Source organism: Musca vetustissima, unplaced genomic scaffold (genome assembly GCF_032173495.1).
Source record: "Musca vetustissima isolate MV318-11 ecotype Yass unplaced genomic scaffold, APGP_CSIRO_Mvet_v1 utg1260, whole genome shotgun sequence".
Classification (NCBI taxonomy): Eukaryota; Metazoa; Arthropoda; class Insecta; order Diptera; family Muscidae; genus Musca; species Musca vetustissima.
Genome location: NW_026883184.1, coordinates 47,519 through 65,749, shown reverse-complemented (window position 1 = coordinate 65,749; position 18,231 = coordinate 47,519). Strand labels below are relative to the sequence as shown.

The 18,231-nt window shown below is 36.9% G+C and overlaps 1 protein-coding gene across 1 annotated transcript; it reads right to left on the bottom strand.

Annotated features, from left to right (window-relative positions):
• Positions 1–15,426: 15,426 nt before the first annotated feature.
• On the bottom strand, positions 15,427–17,140 carry LOC133329975 (17-beta-hydroxysteroid dehydrogenase 13-like). The gene is made up of 3 exons (XM_061538432.1): positions 16,835–17,140; positions 16,222–16,772; positions 15,427–15,514 (listed from the first exon to the last, which is right to left on the bottom strand). Exons 1-3 carry the CDS (start codon positions 17,138–17,140, stop codon positions 15,427–15,429), a joined length of 945 nt encoding a protein of 314 aa, XP_061394416.1.
• Positions 17,141–18,231: the final 1,091 nt, after the last annotated feature.

Below are 18,231 nucleotides of genomic sequence, written 5' to 3'. Positions count from 1 at the left end.
GTGGATTTTGCCAAGGACTATTAGAGGCGTGGATTTATTAAAGAATAGTTGCCAAGGACTATCAGAGGCTTGGATTTATTAAATATTATTTTTCCAAGGAGTATCAGAGACGTGGATTTATTAAATAATATGTTGCCAAGGACTATTAGAGGCGTGGATTTATTAAAGAATATGTTGCCAAGGACTATTAGAGGCGTGGATTTATTAAAGAATATGTTGCCAAGGACTATTAGAGGCGTGGATTTATTAAAGAATATGTTGCCAAGGACTATTAGAGGCGTGGATTTATTAAAGAATATTTTTCCAAGGTCTATCAGAGGCGTGGATTTATTAAAGAATATTTTTCCAACGTCCACCAGAGGCGTGGATTTATTAAAGAATATTTTTCCAAGGTCCATCAGAGGCGTGGATTTATTAAAGAATATTTTTCCAAGGTCCATCAGAGGCGTGGATTTATTAAAGAATATTTTTCCAAGGACTATTAGAGGCGTGGATTTATTAAAGAATATTTTGCCAAGGACTATCAGAGGCGTGGATTTATTAAAGAATATTTTTCCAAGGACTATCAGAGGCGTGGATTTATTAAAGAATATTTTTCCAAGGACTATCGGAGGTGGGGATTTATTAAAGAATATTTTCCCAAGGACCATCGGAGGTGGGGATTTATTAAAGAATTTTTTTCTCCCCCAATGGGTTAATATATTACTTTTTGTTAATAAATTGTATTAATTAATAAAAAACAACAAGGCCAATAAACATGTTTGCCATTATATTGATATTAATATACTTTAATCATAGATTTCTCTGATGTACAAACATTTTCGCTATTACTGATGGCGGTGGTGTTGTTGTTCCTGCGCGGAAAAAAAGTGAAATCATTAAGAATCGCAGGTTGTCCATGCTTTCATAACTGTAATTATTGGTATTTACGATAATTGAAATAATAAAAAATGTGTAACGAATATTTATTGATTTATGTTGTAATGATGATGATGGGCATGATGATGCTGACGACAAACATGGGAACACATATATGAGAACGCAGATGGAATTCGCAACATGTTGTGGGAAATCGTAAAAGTTTTATATAATTAATATATATTAATATAATAAAAAAATATATATTTTTTAAATAAATTTAATAGGAAAGTTGCAATATATTTTAAAAGGTAAAATAATGCAATTTCTGGATTTGATAGTACTTCATTTACTTTCAGTTCCAGATCATTTTAATTTTATTAACAACATTTAACAAAAATCTAAAGGCTATGTCATGGACCGATATATTGCACCTACAATACCACACATCCTTGGAGTAGTTCCAGTCTTATTTGATTTTCTGTTCTGCAATCTAAACTAGACCTACGATAAATATATATCCACCTAAACTACAAACTACAGCAGCAGAAAGAAAAAAACCAACACCGCTTTCCAAATTGACAACCAAAATAGACCCCATATGGTGAAAACGAATGAACGAATTTGCCGTTGCTGCAGCGTTTATAGTTCACTTAAAATGCAATCAAGAACAAGAGAATATAAGCCAACAACAGCAGAAGGAACAACAAAAACAATAGACACTGATCGAAGTGGTGGCAACAGTAGTGTATCGACCGCAGCAGCAGGAGCTCCAAATATAAAGAACCCAATCATCAAATTGAAATTCATTGTCAAATGTACTTGTCACCGAGCTTAGTTAAATAAAAAAGAGAACATATGGGTAACTCCACACATAGATATTTTTTTATTTAGTTTGAACCTATAACTTCTTCTTCATGTTTTCCAAGAACATCTCTTTCTTGCCTCCCCAAGACAAAATACCTCATCCACACATTTTGTGAATCTAAGACCTTCTACTATCTTCGAAGAACTTCTCTAGACTCCAACACTTCGAATACCTTATTATTGCCTATATTTGGAAGATCTTCTATATCGAATACATTTTCCATGTCTTATATAGACCGAAGAATTTCTACAGGTCTGCTTTTATTCGAAGACCTTCTTCAATCCATCTATAAGATCGGAGGTCTTATCCAGATTATCGAATACTCTACTATACCTTGAAGACTTTCTCCAGTCTTTCTGAAGTTCAAAGACATTCCTCCAGGAATTCGACACGTAAAATATCTTCTTTAGATTTTTTATAGATCGAAGATCATACACCATCTTCTGTATATCAAAGACTTGCTCTATGACGTCTAAAACATGTTTTTGAAGTCTATATATCGCAGACTTTCTTCTGGTCTTTTCTGTGGACAGAAGATCATGTCGCCTATATTTTGAACTAAACACTATTTCTGTGCATCAGGATCTTCTCGAAAATCGAGAAGTTTATATCTTTATTATAGATCGAATATGTCTTATATAGTTGATCGATTTGATTTTTAGATCGAAGACCATCTAAATGTCTTTGAAGAAATTCTCCTGGTATTCTATAAATCGAAGAGGTTATATTCTATTTATAGATCGAAATCTTTATCCAGGACTTGGGATACTTTACTTCATAGAGTTGTATGGGTTCTGTAGATCGAGGACTTCTATTGTTCCCACAGAAAAGAAGGAGCTTATCGCTGGAAGCTCTTCCATGACTAGAACTGCTTATTCAAGCCGTCTATTGAAAGTGGTACTTATCCAGGTCTTCGTTTACTTTATTATGCCTTGTATAATTCAAAGATCTTCTTCAGAACTTCGTTATAGTAGATCAAACCCTTCTCCAGATCTTCTATAGTTGAATAAATTTTCGGGACTACTGCATTTCGAAGACCTTCTGCAGGAGTCCAATTTCCCCCTTTTACATTTAAGCCGCATAATATGATAAAATTTATATTTAATTGTGAAATGTAGCTTTCAGCCTTAAGGTCGAAAGACTGAGCAATATGAAATATAAATAAATAAATAAATAAAAAAATAAATTGACAACCTCCTCTATAGGCTGAATTCTTACTTAGGACTTATATTAATCGAATACCTTTTCCAGGTTGTATATAGTTCAAATATCTTGTCCATGCCTTCTATAACTCGAATCACACCTTTAGATGTTTCGCAGATCTAAAGCGCAGGACTCCTCTTTCTCGTTTCCTCATATAGATCGAAGGAATTTCTTTTCGATTCTTCTCCAGCGATTCTTTCAGCAGATCGAAGACTGTCCCCGATTTTCTTACAATCGTCTCCAGGTATTTTATGGATCAATTAACTTTTCCAAGATCTTCCCCATCCTTTCTCGCCTAGATTCCTCAATAACAAAATAGCATATGGAAATCTTCTCCAGGGTCCCCAATACATCTATATGAAAACACCCATACCTCCATATAATTTAAATCACACCAACACTGCACATGTTCATATTCAACTACCATGCAACATTGTTAAGTGTTTGATGCATAAATACGTACTCCTAAGTTGCAATGGGCCCGGCTGGTAGGCAACAAACAACCGCACAAAATATAAATACTCAAACACTCAACGCCCCAAACATTAAATATTAGCTGCGGTATTGTTAAAGCAAAACAACTAAATATTAATATTGAATGTGAGCAAGTGAGTGTGCGTGAGTGATGCACGTGAATATGCGTGAAAACCATAAAAAACTGAAAATCCCTTAAAACCCAAAAACTGTCATGGAAAAACGAGCCTTAAGTTACTTCGACGGCACTAAACTAAATTCTAATTACAATTATGACATTTGGGAGTTGGGGACGATGACGACAGCTCACTGAACTGACAGTAACAACGACAACAACAAACAACAGCATCATCGAAAAAAAACCGACACTCGGTATTAGTAAATAAATAATCAAGGAAAAGAAAAGAGACCCCCAGCACCTGATGTGCACTGGCGCGGTGGAGTTGACCTCAAGCTCCACTCGTTTCGTTTATTTTTTCCTTTGATTCACTACAAACACATGTGATCATCAAACAACATAGTGAATATTATATTTTGGGCTGTGTGTTCATGTGTGTGTGTGACCTTTTGCGCGCATGTGCAACCATATTTCTTTATGGGTTCACTGAAAATGATGTCTAATTATAGCAAGGTCTCAACGGGCAATAGTTTTTTTATTGTTGTCGTTCTTGGTGTTGTTGTCTTTTTTTATTATTTTAATATTTTAAGGCGGTATTGGGTGTTCTAAATGATTCAACAATGTTGTTGCGCGTTGAACACAGTGATTCGGGTGGTGTTCATAAGTACAGTAAAAAGTTCGTCTTTATTGAAAAGCAAATCCAAATAAATTATAGAATATACAATTATGCAACAACAATGAGAAATATAATAGCAAACCAAAGGAAGAAGACGAAAAATTATAGACCTTCAACATTGTGTCTAAATATCAACAACGCTTAAAATCGAGCAGATTATTCTTAAGCACCCTTGTGTGGCTAGATCGATGATATTCGATTCAGGTCTTCTATAGATCGACAAACTTCTCCATGTCTATAGTTCTATGTTTCAGGTCCTCAATAGGACGGCTACAATCCCTATAAAACCTTCTTCTAATCTTCTTAGTATCAATGATTTTTCGTAGGACTTCTATACATCAATGATATTATATAGACACACATTTTTTAGGTATGTTATGGTCTTCAAGTCCCCCTAGGTGGAAAAAATTTTCTATTGATCGAAAAAATTTCTATAAGTCTCATCTAGGTTTTCTATAAATAAAACAGTGAGCGGAGCCGTATAGTCGGACGGGGCCGATCATATGATACACTATACAGCTACAATCGAACTTTAATTTTCTGCAGATCTATATACCGTGCCTTGGCGATACTTCGCGATATATGCTAGATGTTCATGTGTATGAGAGATCAACAGCTCCTTTTTATCACCGTGGCATATTTTCCCAATAATTTTTTGGCGAATTAAATTTTATGCTATACCATTCAAATTTAATTATTTTAAATACGAAAGTCTCGTGATGTTCGGATTGTGGACTCTAAAGCGATCAGAAAAACAGACAAAATAAAGTTTTTGATCCATTTCATCCCCTAAATATTAATCGATCATCTTTGGCTAGAATCCATCCTACATGTAAAATTTCGTGACGATTGGTCCATGAATGTGACTTACAAATTATAATGCACAGAAGGATGGATATATATGTCTAGATAGAAACAGCTAGACGAAGGATAACGATTGGTGTACTAAAAGGTGGGCCTGCAACAAAGTCAAACGGAATAATTTTTATTTTTTTAATTTCATTGAATGAAAGCAAACCAGTAAGGAAAGTAGTAAAGTCGGACTGGGCCGACTATATGATACCCTTCACCACTTTGGGTATATTCAACGAATGTATCCTATCGATGCACCAATTACATAAAACCGGACGAAAATATATATGGGAGCTACATTTAAATCTGAACCGATTTTCACGAAATTTAGCTCACGTCATTCTAAACTTAATTCAGTACGCTATGACAAATTTCGTGCAAATGGAATGATTTTCAAAGACTTTGGTGCACCATTTACCTAAAATCGGGCGACTATATATATATATATATATGGGAGCTTTATATACATATGAACCGATTTTCATGAAACTTGGCACACATTATTATAGACGCAATTCAGCACGCTATGCCAAATTTCGTGCAAAGATATATAGGGTCTTAAAAGCACCAATTACCTTAGATGAAAATATATGTGGAATCTATATCCAAATTTGAACCGATTTAAACGAAACATTTCACAGGTTGGGTTTTACTAATTTCAGTACGTTTTGTTCTTTCAATCATATATTGGTTCCTTGGTGTGTCAATTACTTAAAATCAATATCTATATATATATTATTTACATTAAATCTGGCGGAAATATATATATATATATATATATATATATCCTAATCTGAACCGATTTTCACGAAACTCAGCACACATCATTCCAGGAAACTTGGCATAAAGCACTCTAGGCTCTATTAAGTACGTTATGCCAAATTTCGTGCAAATCGAAATATATATAGGGACTTTGGTGCATCACTTACATAAAATCGGACGAAACTATATATGGGAGCTATATCTAAATCTGGACCGATTTTCACGAAACTTGACAGACATCACTCTAAGCTCAATTAAGTACGTTTTGCCAAATTTCTTGCAAATCGAAAGATATATAGGGACTTTGGTGCACCATTTACATAAAATCGGACGAAAATATATATGGGAGCTATATGTAAATCTGGACCGATTTTCAGGAAACTTGGCAGACATCATTCTAGGCTTAATTCATTACGCTGTGCCAAATTTCGTGCAAATCGAACGATATATAGGGACTTTGGTGCACCATTTACATAAAATCGGACGAAACTATATATGGGAGCCATATCTAAATCTGAACCGATTTTTACGAAACTTGGCAGACATTATTCTAGGCTTAATTCATTACGCTGTGCCAAATTTCGTGCAAATCGAACGATATATAGGGACTTTGGTGCACTTTAAATCGGACGAAAATATATATGGGAGCTATATCTAAATCTGAACCGATTTTTCTCAATTTCAATAGGGTTCGTCCCTGGGCCAAATAAGTGAACTGTGCCAAATTTCATCCAAATCGGATCATAAATGCGACCTGTACTTTGTTCACAAAAATACATGGACGGACGGACGGACAGACGGACATGCGTAAATCGACTCAGCAAGTGATTCTATGCATATTCTCAAAAGTAACTATGGGTCTATCTCGATTCCTTTTGCCTGTTACAAACATATGCACAAAGACATAATACCCTGTACCACAGTGTGGTGAAGGGTATAAAAATGTCGGAAGTAGCATCAAATTTTAGAATAAGATTAGATTTGTTCGAATTGATCACCTTTGGCACGATTTATGACCTTCAAACGGCCAACGAAACCACACATGCTGCACGAATGTTGCTTTGCGGTATTTTTGCCTATTTGCGGAAAAGCGCTTGCCTGATTTGATCGACATTTTGATATTTTTTAGTGCCAACCTTGCTTTCAAAAATACTCCAGACACAATAGTCCAACGGAGTGGTATCCGGTGATTTTGGTGGTCATTGTGCGTTGGAAATGTAGCGAGGAACCTCATTTTGTAACCATTCTTGGGTGGCGCGTGCTGAGTGCGATGGTGCTGAGTCCTATTGGAATGTCCAAGGTCTGCGGCCAAAATGTTTGCGTGCTCAAGGCTTTAATACACCCTCCAGAATATTTTCGCGACAATATTCGGTATTTATTCTGATGCCACGGCAGATTAATACGAGCGGAGAGCCCACACCATTACCATGACCGGCGCTTGATTTCTGGTGGTCAACGCGATCATTTTGTTTGTATACAAACTGCATAACGAATGTTTTCTGGGCGGAAAAAATCAAGTTCGACAATTAACCACTTTCGGCCAAACGAAGCAATTCTTTAGCTCTTTTGAGACTATTTTTTTTCTAACATCTTGCCCTTTTTGAAATTTCAATGGCTTTATCCCGAGCTCATTTTCAATATTTGCCGAATGGAATATTGCGATATGCCATTTTTCGGCCACTCAAGTCGTTTCTTTACTTTTCGAACCATTTCTGTTGATGTTGCTGTTTTCTTCCATCCACTTCCTTGACGTCGGGCTAAGCTACCAAATACTCACGGCAACGAGCGATGGTACAAGAAACAAAAATTTATTCATATATAAATGCTGGAGTGCTATAACGACAGCCACTTGTGGTTTTCTAGCCAATATCTATCACAAAAAACTTTTTTCTGGATAATTCTCACCAAAATTATTTTGTTTGCTTGTAAACAATATAACAGCTGTCGGACGAGTGGCTTAGAAATGACAGCAGTCTGAAGTTGGTTGCAGTTTTTTCATCTCACCCTGTATATACATTCGATCGTGGGTTCCTCAAAAGGTAAAATGTCTTACGGGTATCATCTCCAAAGGATGTACTAACATCTATATTTTTTACAGATCGAAGATAATAGCCAAGTTTTCTTAAATCTAATGTTCTCCATATCCTGTAGATATAATAATATTTTCATATGTTCTGTAGATCGAATTTTAATGTTCAACGATCGTCTCCAGGTATTTTATGGATCAACCATCCTATCTGGGCAATGTAGAAACAATGCATTATGTAGTTTTTCATATATTGGAGACCTACTTCTCCATGCCGCCTTAAGATCAACTTATGCCACAGGTCCCTCAGATGGAAATCTTCTCCAGCGGCCCAAAGACTTACTTACTTAGCTGGCTTGTTACAGAACGGTTGTTCCATAAGCCGAGCTTAAAAAAGATTTCCAAGCGCGTCGGTCTTGTGCGCAAGTCCACCAATTTGGAAGACCACGTTCCAAGATCTTGTTTTCTACTTGGTCTTTCCATCTAATTCGTGGCCTTCCCCTTCTACGGGAACCATCAGTGGGCTCATTTTTATATGCCTTTTGAGCTGGAGCATTTTCATTCATCCGCACAACATGGCCTAGCCACCGTAGTCGCTGCAGCTCAATACGACTGACTATGTCGATGTCCGCGTATAAATTGTAGAGCTCGTGGTTCATTCGACGCCGATATTCACCGTCGACGCAGATCGGGCCATAGATCTTTGGAGAATTTTTCTCTCAAACACCCCAAGCGCTGCCGCATCTGCTTGCGCAAGTACCCATGCGTCTGATACATATAATAGCACGGGTAGTATCAGCGTCTTGTAAAGTGTGAGTTTGGTCTGGCGAGAGGTGGCCTTGTTTCTAAACTGCTTACTTAGACCATAGTAGCATCTGTTGGCCATCACAATCCTTCTCCGAATTTCAAAACTGATATCATTCGTTTTATTTATGGCGGTCCCAAGGTATATAAAGTCTTTAACTACCTCGAACTAGTTCTCAAGTTCCATAGTTGGTCCGAGTCTACTGGACGTCTTGCGCGTTGATACCATCAGCTTGGTCTTCTCGCCGTTTACTGCCAGACCCACTTTGGCAGACTCCTTCTCAATTTGTTCAAAGGTGGCAGTTACCGCTCGCAATGTTCTACCCATTATATCGATGTCATCGGCGTAGGCGAGTAACTGGTGTTGTTTGGTGTACATAGTGCCATTTCTGTTCACCTTTGCGTCTCGTATGACCTTTTCCAGTAGGATGTTAAAAAGATTACACGACAAACTGTCACCATGTCTGAATCCTCGTTCGGTATTGAAGGGCTCCGATATGTCCTTTCCTACTTTAACGGCTGACCTTGTGCCACTTAAAGTTATCCTGCATAGCCGTATTCATTTTGCAGGAATGCCGAACGCAGACATGGCTTTAAACACCTCTGAATGGATAGGGCTGTCGAATGCGGCTTTATAGTCGACAAATAGGTGGTAAGTGTCTATGTGTTTTTCGTGGATCTTTTCCAGGATTTGGCGCAGATTGCCAGGTCTGAAGCCGCATTGGTATGGTCCGATGATGTCATGGACCATTGGTTTCAATCGTTCACACAGCACACTGGATAGCACTTTATATGCGATGGGAAGGAGACCTTTTCCTCTATAGTTGGCACATATCGTCTTGTCTCCTTTTTTGTGCACGGGACACAGGGTGCTGAGGTTCCAATCATTGAGCATGCATTCATCTAGCCAAATTGTGTTAATCAGCTGGTGCATGCTCCTGACCAGCATCTGAATAGTTCGGATGGTAACCCATCGCTGCTTTGTTGTTCTTGAGCCGATTAATTGCTTTTATGACCTCATCTTAGCTAGGTGGTATACAATCTATACCATCATCTCTTATTGGTTCTGTGGTATCTTCTTCATCGCCACTATTTGATACTAGTAGCTTTTCGAAATGCTCCTTCCAGATCCTCAACACGCTGTCTGTATCTGTCACCAGGTTTCCTTATTCATCTCTACAGGAGGATGTGCCTGCACCAAAGCCTTCGGTTTGGTGTTTTACTCGTTGGTAAAATTTCCGGACTTCATTCTGACTCCTGTACATCTCGATTTGCTCACGCTCACGTTTTTCTTGTTCTTTCTTCTTTTTTCTGAAAACACGTTTCTCCTCCCCCCTTTTCTCCCGATAATTCTCCATCACGTTACGTGTTGCTACTGTCTGCAGGGTTGCCCTATACGCTGCGTTTTTCACATCAGTAGCATTACGACACTCCTGATCGTACCATGGGTTTCTTAGTGGTGGTTTTTGGTACCCAATTGTTCTTTTTGCTGCAGTTTGTAGGGAGTGGGCAATTCTTTGCCATTGTGCTTCTATACTATTATCGGGACAAGAAGTGCTTTCTTCAAGCAGATGGGTAAGTTGAGCGGAGTGGGCCTCGGCTACCTGTTGTGTTTGCAGCTTTGCGACGTCGAGTTTCCGTGTTGTATTCGATCGCACCTTTGCTGCTACATTAAGACGGGTGCGTACCTTGGCTGCCACAAGGTAATGGTCCGAATCGATATTCGCTCCTCGGATCGAACGGACGTCTAAAACACTGGATGAATGCCTTCCGTCTATCACAACATGATCAATTTGATTTATCGTTACTTGATCAGGAGAAATCCAGGTGGCCTTGTGTATATCGAGATGCTTGAATCTGGTGCTGCTAACTACCATGTTTTTTGCACCTCATGCCATTGTCGGATGTTTCTTCATGAAGGCTGAATTTTCCGACGGTGGGGCCAACGATATTTTCTCTTCCGATTTTTGCATTAAAACCTCCTAGCAGAATTTTAATGTCATGGCCAGGGCAACGGTCATATGCTGTTTCTAGGCGCTCGTAAAATATGTCTTTGGTCTGTTCATCTTTATCTTCGGCCGGAGCATGGGCGCAAATTAGACTGATGTAAAAGAACTTCTCTTTTATACGGATTATAGCAATTCGCTCATCTACTGGAGTGAATCTGGAGACAAGGTCTTTTATTCTCCTGTTAACCATAAATCCGCAGCCAAATTCATGTCTCGTTTCATGGCAGCTATAATACACGTCGTAATCGTCTGATTTACTTACGCCTGTCCCTTTCCATCGCATTTCCTGTAAGGCAATAATATCGGCTTTGTACTTCTTGAGTATATCCGCCAAAGCGAACACTGCCCCTGTTCTGTACAACGTGCCCACATTCCAAGTGCAGATTCGCAGATCGTGGTCCTTTATACGTTTGCGGGGGTAGTCAACATTAGGGGGGTTTGGTTTTCTTTTTCTTTGCTTTTTCATAGTAGGTTGGGTTTTCTGAGAGTGGGCAACTAACCCGACGCCCCATCCCATTTTTTATAGTTCTTATGGGTGAACTCGCGGCACATATTAGCTCACTATTTCATCGGGTGAAGGGAAATAGCTCCCCAGGTGGCACCGCGGGGAGGTCAGTGTCCACAATTGAGATGAAAGAGGGACCAAGATAAGCCTGGGCTTCGACATGTTAAAGCCAATCGGAGCCGTTGCTTGGTATCTATCATCCCCTACGCCACCTTAGACATTTACTATTAAATTTATTTATTTATTATTAAACCCTTCCTTCTGGTCGATGGGTTAAAATCTTCTGGTCGATCGGTTAACACCAATATGTTTATACAATGTAACATTTTTATAGTAACTCACCACTGTGCACACAACCCTTTGCAATAAAGTACTATGATATTCAATACTGAATAGATGTAGTTGACCCCAAATTCAAAAATATAAACAAAACATAGACAAATTATGGTGCAGCGTTGAACACTACATCTACAACAACACCCAACATACTTTGTATAACCCAACTAAAACAAATCACATGTCTGTCCTTCACCGTTCCCGCTTACAAATCCACGACATTTGCATCACATCGTCATAAAAAACATAACGAAGTCTTAAAAAACAAACGCAAGAGCACATTTTCCGTGTATTTATTTTTATACGACAACAACAAAAACAATACCAATAATTCCAATTTTCCTTTATTGCGGCTTAGTGCTGACGCAGTGCATTTTCATTTCATTACCCCTTAGGTGGGGTAAAAAATGAAACTCCGAAACAGCTTCTTAACAATAAACCTTCCCCAATGAATTGTTTAGTCGTCATTTGTTGTTGTTATTGGTGTTGATGTTGTTTTTGTTATTGCATTCAGTGTGGATTGAGTTTCTTCAAATATTTGTTTATACGCCTGGAAATTTTCAGCACAATTGTGAAATGTTTTCTCATTGCTAACGAAATCGGTTCGATTTATTTTAATGGGTAACATTTTCTTTTTGGAAAATTGTCGGTACAAGTGTTTTTCAATCATAATAGTCGTAATAATAAAACAGGAGGAAAAAAGGGTTCATCAAAACAGGTGTTTCGTTTGATGGTGATGATGATGATTTGAACGAAGTTCTACATGTTGCCGAGTAGATCGGTCGGTCTCTGTGGGGGAGTTAAGGAAATGAAAACTCGACAGAATCGAAAGTAGCAGCAATTGGAACAAGTGTCAGTCGTTGAGAAAATTAATGGGGGTTTTTATTGTAATGCTGATGGTTTGAACATTTATATTTGAACTCTGCTGGTGGGCGCTATGAGACATTGTAAGATTTTGTTTATTAGATTTTATAATTTATGTTTTGAATATTAAGGGTCGTAATATTCGACTCGGTCGAACAAAATTACACATAGGGAATATATTTCTGCAAAACAAAACATTAAATGGTAGTAGACTTGTCACATTAGGAAGGACGTGTGGGAAACACAACATAAAGTGTGGAGTCGGAGTCAATGTATTGGAAAGAAACAGAGCAGCTCGGCTTCGGAAAAAAATAATCAAAAATTGTCCTAATGTAATTTTAATAATTTACAGTATATTTATACATTCAGCCATATTAAACAACACCTCTAAATATAGAAATTGGGTGGAAAATCTTCCTACCAATAATGATCAATATCGGATAACATGTAGTTATAGAGTCATATGCTGGTTAGGAAGTGGTTGTTATTTTGCATACTGAGTACAGTAAACAACTTCTTTGTCGAACATATTCAATGTAAGTGCATGCCTTTCCCATAAAATGGTCTGGTGTCATTTTTGTCATGTTCAAGGTCCTAGCCCAATTTTACAACCTGAATATCTTTAGATTATTATTTTGATAACAATTTACCACGCATTGCTCCAAAAATATTTGTGCCGATCTATTTTGAATGTGAAAACACTTAGGTGCATAGTTCAAAAGTCGAACGGGTCCGACTATATGAAACCCTTCACCACTTTGGGTACATACACGAGATGCTCATATGTACAATATCCTTTATATAGAATAGACATAGCATCTTTGGAAGGCCTTTGAAATGAAATCGAACGAAATTAACTGCGTGAAGTTCATAGATATTTGAACTAAATTAAAACATCCCATACAAATCTGATATTATAATCTGAAATATTATGAAAAATTTAATGTCAGTCATCGAACAAGATATGTTTAAGATCTATATATAAATGGACGTATTTGAGAAATAGTGGCATCCACCATTCGGTACGCTGCAACACAGTGCGCTATCCAAAATTTATCTCGACACAAAATCCAATACACGTTATTGTAGGTTCGATTTGGTACGATATGCACTAATTCGGATAAACTTTAGATACTTGGTACATCATTTTGATAAAATCGGATGAAAATATATATGGAAGCTATATCAAAACCTATAACCTCTTCATTCCAATACTCTATGCTAAATTTCATGACATAGGCTCCTCCATTTGCACCATTTGCATAAAACCGGACAAAAATATAAGAGGGAGCTATATCTAAATCTGAACCGATTTCAACAAAATTTCGCTGATGTCTACCTGTAGTAAATGAAAATTACTTCAATTTTGTCTCAATCGGAAAATATTGACTTATTGACTACTTACATAAAATCGGACGAAACTATATATGGCACCTATATCTAAATCTGAACCGATTTCAACAACATTTCGCGGATGTTTACCTGTAGTAATTACAGGATGCTGTTCAAAATCTTGTCTTAATCGGAAAAAACATTGACAGAATGGTGCATCATTTACATAAAATTGGACGAAACTGTACATGGGAGCTATATCTAAATCTGAAGACTCCGCATACATCACGTATACTTTGCATACATCAATCTGGACCTAATTCATTGTGTGAAATTTTGTCTCAATCGGATAAATATTGTTTGTACGTTGCTCCATTTATGGGAGCTATATCTAAATTTGAGCAGTTCCGAACAAAACTTTGCATACATAAATTAGGACCTAATTCAGTACGCTGAGCAAAATTGTGAGCCGATCGGACAAATATTGACAGTATATATATATATATATATATGTAGGGACTTTGCTGCACCATTTACATAAAATCGGAAGAAACTATATATGGGAGCTATATATGAATCTGAGCCGTGACCTATGCCAAATTTCATCCAAATCGGATCATAAATGCTACCTATACTTTGATGTTACAATTTAACATCAACAGACGGACAGACATTCATAAATCGACTCAGAAAGTGATTCTATGCATATTCTCAAGAGAAACCATGGGTCTTTCTCGATTCCTTTTGGCTGTTCCACAGTGTTGTGAAGGGTATAAATATGTGACCCAAGTGGTTTGGCAGTCGATGGACTAAAACTTTTACAAAAATCGTTTTTATTATATAAAAATCCTGTTCCAAAATTAGGAATATTAATTTGTAATATTTAATTTGTAGAATAGTTGGATATTAATATTATGGTTTTGTGGTATTTAACTGTGGATGTGTGTCATAATTTTGAACTGAAGTGCCTTTTGTGTGGCCTTCTATTAAATCAGACCGTTTGCAGGCCTTCTACACATTGATTTTTATGGATAGAAAACGATTATGTTGGTCTTAAGAGGCCCTGTATGGATTGCACAACCTTCAAAACTCTTTTGTAGAGAGAAATGAAGATACGACTTTGCTATATAATTTTCTAATGAACATTTATTTGATTAAATTGGGTGTAAGGGCTTCTGCAGATAAAATATCTCTTTTAAATATTCTATATGATAAGATAAATCTTTTGAATTAGAAGATCCCATTATGGAGAAATAATTCGCTTAGTATGTCTTCTGCAGAAATGATAAATTGGGAAGGGTTTTTATTACAAATAATATACTTCAGAAAAATATTGCACCCTTGTTCAGGCAAACAACTCTTGACTGGGGCCTTGAGATATTTTCTACAAAAATATTAAGGCAATCTTGAAGAACTGATTCTTGGGAAGCCGCCAATTCAAGGTCTATGATAACCTAATCTGAAATACATATTGTCAACAACTTTTCTCTTGTGATTTTTAATTTCGGGTTCAGATAAGGACACAGACGGACTTCAGACATTACGGGGATACGCTAAAGGCGCATAAATCGAAATGTCAAACTGTTGGGACCTGAGTTTAGAAGCTAAAACCTGATGCTACTTTTTTTCGAACATTAAAAAACCTTAAGTTTTACTTAAGTATATTTACAATAAAAATGCAACATTTATTATTAATATTTAAATAAAATATTTGTACTATACATGTTTAAATATATCTATTATTTCGATTTGCTCTGCTGGGCATTTAGATCTATCTTGGGATGCAGGAACAACAGAATTTTATCACGCATCCATGCGGACAAGAACCTGTAAAAGAAAAAAGTAATAAAATATGAGAAATGTGTTTAATAAAAAATAAATAATTAAAATGCCAGAATATAAATATGGAACCAATGGATATTATCGTCAGCCTTAATCCAGGTTATAGAACAAATATAAACATGTGGGAGTGAAATGTACTGATAGCCACCATTTTTCTCGCATGATATCGGTTTCGTATAAATATTACGCAGTACAAAGTTTGAAACAAATAGTTATTGCTTTTAAGAACTTTTGTAAGGTCCTGAGGATTTCTTTGTGAGACCCTGGAAGAGCTATAATTAAGAACTTTTGTAAGATCCTGAAATAGTTAAGTGTGGATTTATTTTTATAGGACTACGTGGAATTTTAAAAAAAATATTTTTGCAGGACAACAACGCCTGTAAGTGTAGATTTTTTAAAAATTATTTTTGGAGGACTACTAGGCCTGTAAGTGTGGATATTTTTAAAAATTATTTTTTGGAGGACTACAATGCCTATAAGCGTGGATTTTTTAAAAACTAGTTTTTGTGGAATACAAGGCCTATAAGCGTGGATTTTTTAAATATTATTTTTGGAGGAATACAAGACCTTCAAAGCGTGAATTTTTTAAATATTATTTTTGAAGGACTACAAGACCTTCAACTAACTATTTTCAAAGCAGGAATCTAAACATCCTTAAAATAAATACAATATAATTATTCTATCACACTTACTCTTGCAATTTGAATCCATAAATACATTGGCGGGGTAGGGTCATCTCATCAACACCCTGCAGCAGAGCCTTCACAGCCTCTTGTGCCACATAATCACCATCCAATACTGGTAGAAATTTTCCAAGACCATTTGAATTGACAATCTGTTCCGTCGGTTGATGTGTTGTCATATAGGTGGGCATAATAGTAGTTACATTAATTCCCGAATATTCATTTAAATCCATACGCAACGATGACATATATGCACGTACTGCACTCTTGGCTGGACCATATATTTGCAATTGGGCAGTATTGAAGAGAGCACCCAGTGAACTGATAGACATAATGTGGCCACGGTTCAATACCTTCATGCGTGGCAAAAACAATTGATTTATCCACACCTGAGAGGTGAAATTAACGGTAATGATTTTTTGAATTTCATCAAAGTCGCGTGGTGCACTATCCGAGAAATAGACAATGCCAGCATTGTTTACAACAATTGTTATATCACCAAAATCACGGGTAACTTGAGAATGGAATTCTACCAATTTTTGGTGATTTGTAATGTCAACCTACAAAAGTGAAGACAAAGCTATTAAATGAAGAACTTCCAGAAACCTCCATCCATATTTACCCTGTAAGCTTTGCTTTTAATTTTGAATGTTTTCTTCAAGTACTCGGCGGTTTCTTGGGCCTTCTCTTCGAGAATGTCAACAACGGCTATGTGACAACCCCTACGGGCAAATTCTATGGCCAACTTACGTCCCAAACCTTGAGCTCCACCCGTAATTACAGCCACTTCTCCTTTAACTTCCGTCTCTGGATTCCGGTCGAACAGCCATCTGATGACACTGACCCACAATAAGATTGGGAACAACAGAATTGTCACAAGCAAATTAATCCAATAAATGCCATTTGTTCGAGCAGTTTTATCAAACATTGCGTAATGAACGTTGCTTGGACGATTTACTACACAGCGACGACAACAAATCTCGGTACGGCGACTAGCGGTGGTGCTCACGTTCCAGCAGTTAAACTAAAAATGTTTTCTTGTTTCTTCAATTCGAATATAAGTTTTCTGTTTATTTTTGTTTGGTTGTTCGTTCGCCTACCTGATCTTCATAAACAGGTTACTCATTATCATCGTCGTCGGAGTCGTTGTCTATACCTGATCCGAGAGTATTTTATTCTGGATTAATCCGAGTGAAAGTGAAATTGCCAGACTCTTTCATTTCGTTACCTAATTGATCTTCGAACCCTCAAACCAACAAACAATAGCAGAGAGTGAGATAGCGATTGCGCATTGACCAATGGTAGTCGCATGGCTGGCTAATGTAATCAGGTAAATTTGAAAAATCTCTTCGAAAAGTTTGTTTATAGGGCTTAAGTGGTTTAGAAAAGGTAGTGCTCTATGCACACGACCGTATTAGAGTGTGCTCAGAGACTGTCAAAGATAGTTGATCTAAAAATAATATTTTTCAAGGTTCACCAAAGCCTGAAAGAGCCATTAGCATGGGCTTTTTAAACAATTTTTACAAGATCTTGGTAGATCTATAAGCGTGGATTTTTTAAATAAATTTTGCCAGACCCTGATAGATCTATAAGCGTGGAGATTTTAAATAATTTTAGCCAGACCCTGATAGCTCTATAAGCGTGGAGATTTTAAATAATTTTAGCCATACCCTTATAGATCTATAAGCGTGGAGATTTTAAATATTTTTTGCAAGACCCTGATAGATCTATAAGCGTGGAGGTTAAAAAAAAAATTAGGCAGACCTGATAGATCTATATGCGTGGAGATTTTAAATAAGTTTAGCCAGACCCTGATAGATCTATAAGCGTGGAGATTTTAAATAATTTTAGGCATACCGTAAAGACACATAAGCGTAGATTCTTTAAATAATATTTTCACTGGAGGGGTTATAAGCGAGGACTTTTTAAAAATGTTTTGCAGGCCTCGGATGGAGATCTAAAAACGAGGATTTTTAAAATAATTGTTGCCAGGCCTTGGACGATCTGTAGGAGATCTAT

Excerpts from the sequence above, each read along its gene's own strand:
- LOC133329975 (XM_061538432.1), bottom strand. The coding sequence starts at position 17,140 with ATGTTTGATAAAACTGCTCGAACAAATGGCATTTATTGGATTAATTTG. Across the intron at positions 16,773-16,834 it reads TTAAAAGCAAAGCTTACAGG|GTTGACATTACAAATCACCA; the intron begins GTAAATATGGAT and ends TCACTTTTGTAG. Across the intron at positions 15,515-16,221 it reads TATGGATTCAAATTGCAAGA|GTTCTTGTCCGCATGGATGC; the intron begins GTAAGTGTGATA and ends TTTCTTTTACAG.